This window comes from Notamacropus eugenii, chromosome 3 (assembly GCF_028372415.1).
Source record: "Notamacropus eugenii isolate mMacEug1 chromosome 3, mMacEug1.pri_v2, whole genome shotgun sequence".
Lineage (NCBI taxonomy): Eukaryota > Metazoa > Chordata > Mammalia > Diprotodontia > Macropodidae > Notamacropus > Notamacropus eugenii.
In genome coordinates this window covers 122,439,872-122,453,325 of record NC_092874.1, presented here as the reverse complement: position 1 = coordinate 122,453,325, position 13,454 = coordinate 122,439,872, and the positions used below count along the sequence as shown (strand labels likewise).

At 38.6% G+C, this 13,454-nt stretch overlaps 1 protein-coding gene across 1 annotated transcript in view; it reads left to right on the top strand.

Moving 5' to 3' along the window:
- The window catches only part of SND1 (staphylococcal nuclease and tudor domain containing 1), a 498,025-nt gene that overhangs the window by 32,906 nt on the left and 451,665 nt on the right, over positions 1-13,454 (top strand). Inside the window, exons 2-5 of the mRNA XM_072652826.1 lie at positions 3,196-3,345; positions 6,478-6,598; positions 10,377-10,455; positions 12,829-12,989. Coding sequence (XP_072508927.1) covers positions 3,196-3,345; positions 6,478-6,598; positions 10,377-10,455; positions 12,829-12,989 — 511 coding nt within the window. The remainder of the gene's footprint in view (positions 1-3,195; positions 3,346-6,477; positions 6,599-10,376; positions 10,456-12,828; positions 12,990-13,454) is intronic.

Genomic DNA, 13,454 nt, shown 5'->3' with positions numbered 1-13,454 from the left:
GACCCGTCCCCCCCTTTCCAATTTAGTTTCACTCCATTACTTTTTATTCATCTTCTTTACTTGCTGTTTTCCTAGTCAATATCTAATTCATTGCTATGTCTAGCACCTCATCGCACTTGTTTTTTTCCTGACCTCTAATAACACCTTCCCTGTCCCCCCAACCTAATTTCTGTGACTGGTTTTGAGTTCAGTGACCTAATAAAAATCTTACTTGTTTCTTGGCCAAAATTCATACAGCTCCGTTATGGGAAGTACTAGTTTCCAAATTGCATTGTAGAATTTTTTGGGTTTACTCTCTCTGTGATGTCTTTAATTTATAGTGGCTTTCATGGTTCCTTTCTTCCATGATGTGGTTTTTAAAAAAAGATAGTGCTTCAGTCAGAGAACTCTCTTGTTTTCTAAAAGCTTATCTTATTTCTTGGCATTATTATCCTTCCTGATACTTTTAGATTTCATTTGTGTTATTGCTTCCTTTTTCCTCATGACTTCCTTCTATACACTTACTAAAAATATGTAGTTTTAGGGTCAGCTAGGTGACTCAATGAATAGTGCACTGACCCTGGAGTCAGGAGGACCTGAGTTCAAATTCAGCCTCAAACACTTGACACTTATTAGCTGTGTGACTTTGGGCAAGTCACTTAACCCTGATTGCCTTGTCCCTCCCCTCCAAAAAAAATACGTAGTTTTAAACTAGCCTTCTATCTTCTAGGACCCTCTTGACCTTTCCTTTTAGCTTTCTGAGTTAGCTTTCTTTATTTAGTGCTTAGCATCTCAACTTATTCTGTCTACTGGGATCCACCATGCTTTTTTTTTAATCTGCATTTTCTCTTTTCCTGTCACTTTTAGTGTTTGCTTTATTCATATTCTTTTGACTGTGGCTTCCTATTTAGCAGATACTTTAGGCCAGCTGCCCTGGTGGACCTTAAAGATGGCAGCCTCAGGTTTTATAGAAGCTAGTTGGATGGTGTTTGAAGTTGAGAGGACAAATTAGCCTGTTTTAAGCCTGTTAAGGGACACTACCCCTACAACTAGAGCATTAACTTTTTTATTTCAATAAAGCTAGTGTTTGGTGTGGTTAGGTGGATGAATGACTGATATTAGGGTATTGGAGACTTAGAACAGTTAAGTCATTTAGCATGACTTGAAGAACATTGTCTCTGAGCTTTTCTTACTTTGGATAGCATTTTAGCGTCTGCCTAGTGTGTGCTTTAATGTAGTGAATTGTTATTATTTGTCCTTCATACCGACTGACTTGATGGGACAGTGAGGTTTCACAGATGTATATAGCTGCATCATGTAATGCCAAGCTGCTTTTCTAGAATACATAATTTTACTATTGGTAATTGGCTAAAACAGTTGCCATATGAGTTGCTCTATATGTGCCATAAATTAGCAGGGATAATTACTGCAGCTATGAAAGCTTGAAGCATGAGTTGCTAAAGCTTTGATAGTGGGATCGTTCTGGGACAGCCCTTTGTCTGGTTCAGTGATACTCTTCTGAAATGAGTGTCTTCTCTAGGCTAATGTCAAAAATCTCATGACCGTTATCAAAAGGGCTAATGAACATATGGAGAAATATTTCAAAGATGAGAAATAACCTGTCCAGGTAGCCAAGTTAGATGTAGAACTCTCTTCCAAGTTGTAGCCTGCGAATTGCGCAGATTCATAAGGCTGCCTTCTCATGTTTGAAAGCATCCAGTCTTTTTGTTTTTTACAGGTAATTGGTATCTGTTAAAGAATAAAAGTCAGAGGTGCTTAGCAGGAAGGCATCTACCTAGTCAAGGATATTTTGCATGCTGTGGCAGTGATAGCTCCTTGGGGCCCTACCTTTGACTTTCTTTTTATCCCTAGCCCTTAGTGCAGTACCTGCCATGCAGTAAGTACTTAATAAATTTGTGATGACTGACTGATTGTAGATGACTCTTTACAGGGACCTGGAATGCAAAGATTTGATGCTCTTGAGAGTGATACTGTTCATACCCTTTGATCCAGCTATACCACTGCTAAGCCTATACTCAAAAGAGATCAAAGAAAGAGGAAAACTCCTTTATGTACAAAAGTATTTAAAGTGGCTCCTTTTTGTGATGGCAAAAAACTGGAAACTAAGAGAATGTCCAGCAATGGAGAAATGGTTTGAGTATGCTGTGATGATGGAGAATGATTGAATGATGGAGTACTATTGTGTAAATCTGGCCTCGCACACTTACTATCTATGTGACCCTTGTCAAGTCACTTAGCCTCTATCTTTTTTAGTTATCGCAGCTGTAAAATGGGGATAATGAATTGTTGTGAGGACCAAATGAGATATGATTTGTAAGCACAATGCCTTGTACCCTATTAGGGTGTAGTAGGCCATCTCTAGTCATCCTGATCTAAATCTGGCCACTGGACCCAGATGGCCCCAGGGGAAAAAGTGAGGCTAGTGACCTTACCCAGCTCTCTCCCACTAAAATCCAATTCATTTGTAAGTCGAGAATGAAGGACAAACAAAGAAAGTAGGCTCCAAATGCTACCTATTATTATTAAAAACCCTTAACATTTACGTGTGTGAGTTCAGAGTTTGCTGGAAGAGGGAGAGCACTGACAGATGGTGCAGTGGAAAGAGAACTGTATTTGGCATTGGTAGGCCAAGCTTTTAGGATTGGGTTGACATGAGCATGCATGATAGGGCAAAGGGATGAATAAAACTGTGGCAAAGTTTAGGAGATGTAAGGAAATAGGATCAAGAGTGCAAGTTAGAGGGTCTTTCGTTGAAAATCCTTCAGTGGCTTTCTTTTCCCTATCAAATAAAATATAATCTGATTCTGGCATTCAAGATCCTTTATAGCCTGGTCATATCTCACATTGCCCTTCTTCACATCCTCTTTATTGCTTCCAAATTAGTATAGGCATTCTTCCCTGTTGTTTTCCTTTCCTTTCCCATTGTTATGTATTTGTTCCTACTTCCTCCCATGCCTGAAGTGAACCTCTTCTCTTTCTTTTGGCTCATCTCCATTATACCCATAAATGTAACTGATGTGTCTTGGCCATATGGCAGCCACCATTTTCATAGCAGTGGAGGTCTCCCTGAATCCCATCCCATTTTGTAGAAATGCTTTTTCTGGTCAGTAATGTTGTATGCATGTTCTTCTGAGAGATTAATTTTGTTGTCTCGGCTCCAGACTTCTTAATTTATCTTTTCCTTTTCCCTCACAGGTCCTCTCAGGATGTGCTATCATTGTCCGAGGACAGCCACGTGGCGGGCCTCCTCCTGAGAGGCAGATCAACCTCAGCAACATTCGTGCGGGGAACCTGGCTCGGCGGGCGGCAGCAGGACAGCCCGATGCAAAGGATACACCAGATGAGGTAAGGGACTCCTGTTTTCTGGGCTCTCTATGTAGGTAATTAGATATAATTTAGAATTGTTTGATTCCTTTGCAAGATTCCCATGTCTTAGCACCAGCAATAAGGCAAATTTCTCTTTAATTCCACTAATTTAGTTGGTTATTCATTCTTTGCCTCTGGGATAAGGGGTGACTATAGGTCTCGAACCTTTTCATTTACCCTTCTAGACAGATTTAGTGCTTCTCCAGGGTTTTTGTAGAATCTTCCACTTTTAAAAAATTTGGAATTCTCTACTTTTGACATCTGCTAGGCTAGGCTCTCCTAATTTTTGTAGACCTAATCTTTAGGGAAAGTTGAAAAACATCTTGGGTTCAGTTTCATTCTTTTGAAAGTCCTAGGATCTTTTGAGTCCTTATCTATTCTCTCCAATTGCTACTAGTTCTCTTTTAAAAACAAAGAAACAAACTTTATGGATGCTTTTTGTTATTAGAACACATTCATTTCTGAGTAGATTCCTTCCCACTTTCCCTATCCAGTGAGCCTCCCCTTGTAACAAAGATTTAAAAAAGAAGACAGTTCAACAAAAGTAACCACCAGTTGACTATATTTGACAGCATTTCATCCTTTATAGCCCTTTACCTCTCCATTGAAAAGAGGGATATGCATTTTCTCCTTTCTACCCTGGGGCCAACCTTGGTCATAATAACATACTTTATTCAGTTTTCTATTCATGTTCTACAACTTGTTTAGGGCGTTTCTCAGGCAGCAGACATGGACATTACTTCTAATTCTTTGTTACCAAAAAAGTGCTGCTATGAATGTTTTTTATGCATATTGTAAACTTTCTGTCTTTGACTTTGGCGAGATTTCTTCCTAGCAATGAGATTTCTTTCATCGAGTGGACATTTTAGTTACTTTGGGGAAATAGGGGCATAATTCCCAGTTATTTTCTAGACTGTGTAGATCATTTACAGTTCAATCTACATGTATTAGTCTGCCTTCTTTCTTGCATTCCATCTGACATGCACTGTTCTTTTGTTATCTTTGTCAATTTACTAAATGTGAAGTGGAATTTCAGTCTTTCATGTGTTTGTTAATTGTTTGCACTTTTTTGGAGAACTGTCTGTTCATACGCCTTGACCATGTGGGTATTGGGGAATGGCTTTTTTCCTATATCTATACGCTCACACACACAGACACACACACACAGACACACACACACGCACATATGTTAATTCTCACTTCCCTTGGATATTGGACCATTATTAGAAATATTTGAGGCAAAGCTAGCATCTCTCTTTTCCTAGCTGGACTGATTTTCTTTGTGGAAGAGATTTCCAATTTCATATTATTGAAATTGTCCATTTTATTTTTTGTGACCTATATTCCTTATTTGGTTAAGAATTCTCCCCTTAGTCATATGTGTGAAAGGTACCTCCATCTAGTTTCCTTTATTTTTTTGTTACCGTTTTCTTCTTTTAAAAATATTTCCTTGTAGGAATTAAACTCTATCTTATTAGTCTGGTTTCTTATTCTACTTAGCTCAGATGAATTCTTTACTCTAACACAGACCTGCACAACCTCTACCTGCACAGGATCTCTACTATATTTTCTGTAAATTTTTTGTGGACTGCCCAGAATCCTTTGGCCTGCCTCAAGCGTCCTGACTTGTGGACCAGAGGTTGTGCAGACCTGTTCTAACAGGTACTTTTCACTGATTTAGTAGTACATTTGTGATGTGATCTCAGAAATAGTATTTGTGAGATCTGATTTTGGTCTCTAATAATGACCTCTGTTAGTCTCTTCCTGCCAGAGGGCTAAAATGTCTGCAAAGATCATTTGGATTCTTAGAATTGTATGCCATATAACTCAGGATTTTTATTTATTTATTTTTTTGGTGGAGGACAAGGGAAGGCCTTACCAGTCACTGTTTAATGTTAATTTCATATAAATTATTTCTTTTTTAACTTTCCCATTTGCCATTGTGTAGATATATGGAATGTTGCTCTCATCTACAAATACCTTAGTGTGCACTGGAGAACTATATGTCTCTTGCTAGCTATGTTAGATTGCCTTTTGTTGGAAGTTTGGATAGAAAGTAAAGGATGGTTGAGTATCTTGTAATGTTCTTGGGGGAGAGGAATGATAGCCCAGGTTTTGCAATGAACCTTTCTTCTGGTCAGTGATTGATTAATGCTAGAAAAGAAGGTGTTAAGACACGTATTGAAAGGTCTTTGAGTTACCTTTGCCAACTTCATTTAAATTTGATGTTTCCTTCCTGGGGATAGTTTTTCCATGCAAGGCTGACTGTCTCTACTTAGGAGAAACTTCATCAAAGTTATGTCTTCCTTCTGGCCTGTCTTACCCTAATTATGGAAAAAATTGGAGTTATTGTCCAGATTTTGAGAAAACATTGTTTTAGGTTTGATTTTTGGTTTTGCTTTCTGGGAAAGAATGGGGCTCCAACTTTGATTAGCAAGCATGGGTAGAGCTAGGTATTTTTTTAAATAGCAGATTAATTATTTTCTAGGCAGTAGTACTTCTGTCACTTCTGCCTTCTAGGCCTTCTGTTATTTTTTGTTTTTTAGTAGAGCTCTCTCCTTGGGTATCAAGGTGGGAAAAAGCACTGGTCTTGGAGTCTGAGTTCTAAATTTGAGTTGGACTGAAATTCTAGATGTATAAACCTGTGCAAGTCATTTAAACTTACTGTGCCTCAGTTTCTTCATTTGTAAAAGGGAGATAGTAATACTTGCTGCATGGACTTGTTGTAAGGAAAACATTTTGTAAATAAACAGTAAAGCTTTATAAAAGGATGAACTATTTTCATTCCAAGCAGGTGGTTGTTGGAGTGACAGTCAGATTATCAGTGGTAGATTTTGTTGATGCTCGCCATCTGAATATCTCCTGTTTTGCTAGAAAGCATCGAGGTGGTTTCCTTGCTTGTAGAAAAGCAATTGAGAAGTTCACCCATTGTGACTTAGTTTTTTACCTTAACTGATAAGGTAATCAGAGGTTCCCCTTCTAGGCATCCTCTGAATTTCTAGTTTAAATGCTGTGTACAAAGGTGGTTGTGTAATAGGCATATTACTTGAGGTATTGATTGTAAACTGTAATTAGAGAGTTCTTATGTTGCATGTCTGTTTTGTCTTTTAGCCCTGGGGATTTCCTGCTCGAGAGTTCCTGCGGAAGAAGCTGATTGGGAAGGAAGTCTGTTTCACGATAGAGTACAAGAACCCCCAGGGTCGTGAATATGGCATGGTCTACCTTGGGAAAGGTGAGCTGAAGGAAGTAAAGATCTCTCTCTCCTGGAATCTGAAGTTCCTGGAGAAAACTGTTTTTGCTTAAAAGGGTCCTAATGAAATAGCCCTTTGGGAATTGGGAGATATCAGAAAAGAGCTGACACTTCAGCAGAGAGTACTGAATGCACTGCAAGTGATATAGTGACTTTCTTGGGTGTGCATCTGTTGTTTCTTGTCCTTCACCACCTCATGCACCTGCTAGTTTTGGGGTTTGTTGTTGGTTCAAGTATTTGTAGGGCTATAGTCCTAGTTTGTGTTTGGGCCATCAGCTCTTGGAATGTAATAGCTCTGGGCTTTTAGGTCACAATGGTAATTGAATTTCTATGGATTTCCTATTGTGTCTTTTATTTACCTTATCCATCTTGTGACTTTTCTTCTTCTCTAGGGGACACTCTTTAGGAAAGGACAATTTGTTAGGACCTGTGGTTTTCCTTGTAATAATACCCCAATAACTGTCTGTTATAGAATGCTATATGGGAGACTGTGTGCTGTTGCCTAGTTGCAAGGATAGCCTTGGTGGGGTGAGGTAAAAACCTGGAATCATTTATATTGAAAGTGTTAGTAGAGTTTCTTCAGGAGACCTTTATAAGGTTCCAATGCATTCATCTGGAATTATTTTCAGCATAGATGTCTTTTCCAGGTTCTTGTCTTTTTTGTGGTAGGGGAGCTGTAAGTTGTTCATGTGAGTGGGGCTTTACCAATAGTTAATTACAAAAGAAGAAGGTTTATAGTTTTAAAACCATTTCTGATTTCTACTAGCTTCATCTTGAAGTTGGCAAACTGATGGAGGATAGCAATTCTTGTGATAGTGTTTGATTTTAAGTGTTTTTTTAATTATAATAATAGAATTTGTGTTGAAAGGCAACTTAGAAGTCATCTCTGGCATATGTCAGCCTCTGTTTGAATAACTTCAGTGATGGAGAATTTTTAGGATATATGGATTTTTTTTGTCATGGAAAATCATGTGCAAAACCTATAAACTCATTTAAAAAGATGTGGGAGATACAATACTGTTGTCTAGATTTTTATGGAGAAATTTATTATATCTGTATAGGATAAAAATAATAATACTTAGATGTGAATGAATTTTTATTTTATCTTCAAGATTAAAATATTGAAGAGCTTCACCACCTGGAAAAGATAGAAATTCTCTAAAATTTTATTTATATTCTCTGACTCTGAGAGGCTTCAACAGATAGTTAAATGCTGGCATTAGGACTTAATCAGGTTGCCATCTCCAAATGAAAAGAACACTTGCTGCTGGTCCAGAAGGCAAGAGGGCTGGGTCTGAATGGTGGTTTGGAGGCTGGCTCTGCAACCACTTCACCTTCTAAGCCCATGTTTCCTCATCTGTAAGAAATATTTTCCCTACTCAAAGCGTTTTTCTAAGATGGTGCTTTGTAAATCCTAAAGCACCATATAAATGTTATGCAGTTATTACTGTTGCTACTTGTTTTCAATTAAATCAGTCACATCTATGGAATTGAGGCAAGTGATTCATGTTATATAAGAAAACTCTACCCTTCTTTACAATATCAAAGTATGGAACAAAAATTATCAGTCTCTAAGCCAAACCAAAATGACAAACTAGTAAAACATAGTTTTGGTGTATTAGCTGATAATAGTATTTTAAATGTAACAGTAGCTTTTATATTAGATGACCTGATTCCTTGTTTCTCTTTAAAAACCTTTCCTCTCTTTCGTCCTTAATTTTCTTTTAAACATTTTATTGATATCTTTTATTTTTACATCACCTTCATTTCTAATTATATTCTTTCTCATCCCCAGTCACCTAGGGAACCAGTCCTTATAGCAAAGGATTAAAAAGAAAGTGGAAAAAAAGCAAGTCAGCAAAATGAACCAGTACAACCTGCTCTGACAGCATATACTGTGTTCCCCATTGATGACCCTCCCTCTCTATTAAGAAGAAAGGACAGACAGCAAATCACTCACAGTCACACATTAGTGCCTGTGCAAGCATGGGAGATATAATTTATCTTATAATATCTATTCTCATGCAGAGGAGTTATGGTTTAGATGACCACAAAAGCATTTAATTCCCAGATAGTACTTACTTGTCCATTCTACCCCTCTGTGGCCAGATAGGGAGTGCCCACTGAGGTGGTAGGACATAATCCGAACTTTGGAGATGTAGCATACGGCTGTATCCTCAGGCCTTGGCCAAGAGCATATGTCCATTCACTACCTTCAGTGACAACTCTGTTTTACACGTTCAGAAAACTGCATGGTGCCTGAGTGAATTGACTAAATCACCACACAAAAGGACTAGAAGTTTGACTGGCTCATAATGCAATCTTCTGGTCTCTGGAGTCTGCCTCCAAAGAGTTGTGATCTGGGAAATAGACTTTTTCTCTGTTAAGGAAAGGATCAAAGCCCATTGCTTTCTGTTAGATAGACCAGCTAACAGTTATTTCAGTGTCCACAGTGCCAGTGTAATGCCTAGTGGCTGTTGTTATCTGACATTGGCTAAGCTTAATAATAATGGGCACCCATATAGTGAGTTGTCCTAGAAATACTAAAGGAAGCAAAGTTTACCCATTCATTTTCCTTGTCTTGGGCTTTTAATTTGGGATAGGAGAGATATGGGATGAGGTTTAAATGGTATTTAAAATACTCCATCAGCCTTGCTATTTTGGGAGTAGCTATTAGTTAGCATTGGAGCGAACTAATTTATTACTTGCTGTATTATTGTTCGGCAGAATGTTCAGGATCATCAGCTTCCTAGATTGCAAAAAGTTCTACCTTCTATTCCCCACCTCAGAATATCTCTTTTTTATAGACAAATAGCACTCACCTCAAATGATGATCTAATGATCTAAAATGTATGTATTATTCTCTTGTGGTGTATTTGCTCTTATAGGAATCTTAGAGAAGGCTTACAGTGGGCTATGAGGGCTTGGGGGGGGCAGTATGTGTGTATTAATCATTGCTTGACAGGACTAGGATAGATAGTATTGTGAATATGAATATTTTTGGGTTTTTTCCCTCCTTATTGTAACCTTGTCTATCAGTCAGAGTGCTGTTTCAGCTTATCTAGAATGTTGTTCTCTTCCATATTAAAGATTTTTATGCCATAATTCTCATTCAGATATCTTCCTTTATTTTGTTGGCTGACAGATTTAAGGGAATGTGTAACTCTAAAAGCCTCTTTGATAACAAGGAATCACAAATAATGTCTCAAGTATCAGGATAAAACTTAATCAGGATAAGAGTGAGTTGTTATTTTCCCTTCTGGTTTTAAAGGATGATTTATGGAATTTAAAAGACCAAAAAGAAAGTCTTGCATCTTTCTAAGCAAAAGAGTTTCTGAGATTTTGAGGGACTTAGGAATCTTTGGGGTAGAGGTGAGTAAATTGTACGAAGGAGCAAGAAACCTTGGTGTCATCTGACAGACAAACTTGAGTCAGTGAATCTGCAGGCCTGAGACTGAGGGCTATCTTGTTTTCATCTCTGAGTCATCTGGTTTTTGGCTGCTGTAGTAATTCTTAGTTGAGGGTGTAAGCTGGAGAAATGGAAAGGAAGTCCTATTACTTGAAGGTGGACCTTTGCTTCCTGGGCCTGGGCAATCCTTTGAGACTTTGAAGTTGTACCATCAGACCATTTTGGGTAATCTCTTACTCACTTCCTTGGAAAAATTGTTCTTGAAGAGTAAAGGTAAAGTTATCCAAGCTCTGTTGCTGGTGGACATGGGCGTAATTGTTACATTTAACTTCTTTTTTTCTCCTCTTTCAGATACTAGTGGGGAAAACATCGCAGAGTCTTTGGTTGCGGAAGGCTTAGCTTGCCGGAGAGAAGGCATCCGAGCCAATAAGTATGTATGATTTCTCCTCTTGCCTCGCCCGGATGTCCCAGAATCTGTGTTAGTTCATATTTGGAAGAGCTTGAAGAGTTTGGTGGTTGTTGACAGGCATGCAGCTGCGTGACGCTGAAGAAAAAGTCTCAGCAGCTGCTGCCATTTCAGCTTATCTGACAGATTTTGAGGGAGGATGCCAGTCACTAGCAACTAACAGGCTTGTTTTTTACCTGATTGTAGTATGAATGTGCCATTTTGGGAAGTGAGGTTTAGGGGTTGCCAAGAGTATGGAGTGCAGTATTGGATTCATTCAGCCTCACTGGTCTTAGAGCATCCAGTACAGTGTATTGCAGCTGCACTTCTTTGATGCTCTGGCTTATGAGAAGCAAGTGCTGAGTCAATCGTTGTAGTGGTCTGAGATGCTGCTTAATCATATATCTACCAGATGGCTGTTAGAGTCTTAAAGGCATCTGTAGACAGATATCTGCTTCAATCATGTTGATGAGACTGAGGAGAAGTTTGAAGTGCTGTCCTGTCACCTGTCCCTTCTTACTTCCAATAGCAGTTAAACCTAGTTGCGTAGCTCTTAAATCCTCATAGTAACTTCATACTGCCTCTGCCTTTGGCATATGGAGATGTGTTAACAGGTACAGTGATATACTGGTGGTTATGTGTTTATGTCGCGGAGGGAGTGTTGGGGGCTCTTTTTCCAAACACATTTGTGTTTAGGTGGTATTTTTGGAAGCATGCCAAAGTTGATGTCATAGACAATTGCTTGTCAATTTTGTGGATATTTTTAAGAATACACATTCTGCCTCTGCGAATGTAGAGTAAATAAATCCCAGAGCACTGCCAAGGTAAAGTTCCAATGTATTTCAAAAATGGAAACTGCACAAGAAGCACCAAGTCCATGTTTCTCCAAGGTTGAGTATAGGTTTAAGTGTTTCTTTCTTTAGTGAATGATTTTGTTTCTTTTTCTTAAGCTGCATTATTTTTGCCCATTGAGATGTAGAAGATGTTATTTTCCTTTCTGTACCTGCCTCTAGACAGGAGCTCTTAAATTTTTTTGTGTCATAGACACCTTTGACTATTTGGTAAAACCTATATCCTTTCTCATAGTGTTTTTAAATTCATAAAACAAAACATATTGTTTCACAAAAGGAACCATTCATATTGGAAATAGTTATCAAACTTAAAAAACCCAAGCAGACCAAGGTTATAGACCTCAGGTTAAGGGCAACCTCTGCTGCAGAACATGAGCTCTAATAATATAGCTACCTTACTATGAATTCACAGGCTGGAGATTTGAGAAGCTTGCTGTACTTGAAAGTTAGTGCCAGCTCTGTGCTTTGGAGTTAGGCATGCCAGCTTTCTACTGGGAAAAGTTGGACCTTTACTTGGCATTTCTGTCCTAGGGGTGTTGTTTATCTCCTTAGATATTAGCTTTGAAAGACCTTTTATTGCATAGTTCATCTTGTTTTAGTCACCAGGAAGAGAGACAAAGCATTTGTGTACATGGATTTTCTATCTGCTCTGTGCTAGACAGTGGGATACTCTTTGTTGGTTCATTCTAGAGTACCTTGGGTTTGCAGTGATGAGGGATGAATTTTCTTCAGATCTGGTCAAGTTTCTATTTAGTGCTTAATTGGTGATAACATGATGAAAATAATAATTTTGTACATGCTTCTCCAGAACTCTTTGTTATATAGACTTATCTGAGGTGTGAAGAGAGTTCTTAATGTTCCTTTCTCTCCTAGTTCTATTTTTTGGAATTGAGACTGGGCCACTCCTCTAAATTCTGGTCTTGTTAAAAAGAGTTCCTGGCAAGACTCCCAGCTGAACTACTTCCATCCATATTTCCAGATTATTGAGAGCCTTGGGTCCTGAGAAAGAGCTGGCATAAGGTAGTGGATAGAGAGCCAGCTTAGAGTCAGAAAATTTTGAGTTCAGGGGCTGCTTCTCACATATACTGGCTGGGTAATCTTGGAAGTGAGCTAGGCTTTCAGACTGGTAATTACATAATAGTTGTTGATCTTCATTTTCTATCTGGTATTTTCGTATAGCAATGAAGTCAGAACCAGATTTTTAAAAAAATGTAGTGAACGTAATTGTGCTGTTACTGCTCAGGCTGCGATTTATTAAAATGGCCACATTGGTTAAATTGTTTTTGATTTTAATTACGTTGCCCAGGTTTAGGTTTGGAATCTGGGAATGGCATTCATTGATGGTAGCCTTTCTCTACTCCACTTTAGAGGAGGCCTTGATAATTAACATGTCAGGTTGGTCAAACGTTTTGATATCCCTAGGCATTTTTTTTACCATGTACTCTAGAATGTTGTCCCCAGCCCTTTTATCTGCCAACTGAACTTCTTTTGTTTCCATCCATGTCAGCCCTGAGCAGAATCGGCTTGCTGAATGCGAGGATCAGGCAAAGATGGCTAAGAAAGGCATGTGGAGTGAGGGAAATGGTTCTCATACAATCCGGGACCTCAAGTACACCATTGAAAATCCTCGACACTTTGTGGATTCTCACCACCAGAAGCCTGTTAATGGTGAGTCACTTCATTTGGGGAGGGCCGGGGAAGAGTGTGTGGAACAAGATAGTACCCAGGCTAGTCCTTTGTTTGACTTGTTGGGTTTTCTTTTCCTCTGTAGCTCATTTAAAGTTGAGGGGGACCCTTATGTAGGTTGAGTCTGGTAGGGTAATGTGTGCTCACCCATGTTACCTAGAAGGGATTTTGAGCCCATTTCACAGAGATATATATTCCACATTTTGTCAAGAAATATGTTTTGATGTTCTCTCTAAAAAAGGGCAAACTATTACTGCTTTCCATATCTGTAATCTCCTTCCAGCTCTCTAAAACATTTTGTTCCTGAGCTTATAGCATGTTTTACTTACAATCCTTTTCTATCCCTTCTCCTGCCTTGGAAGGAAGTTTTGGATTCAGATATGTCTCTCTACCAGTAAAATCACCAGTGCAGGCTAGAACTCCAGATATTATCAATAGATACTTACT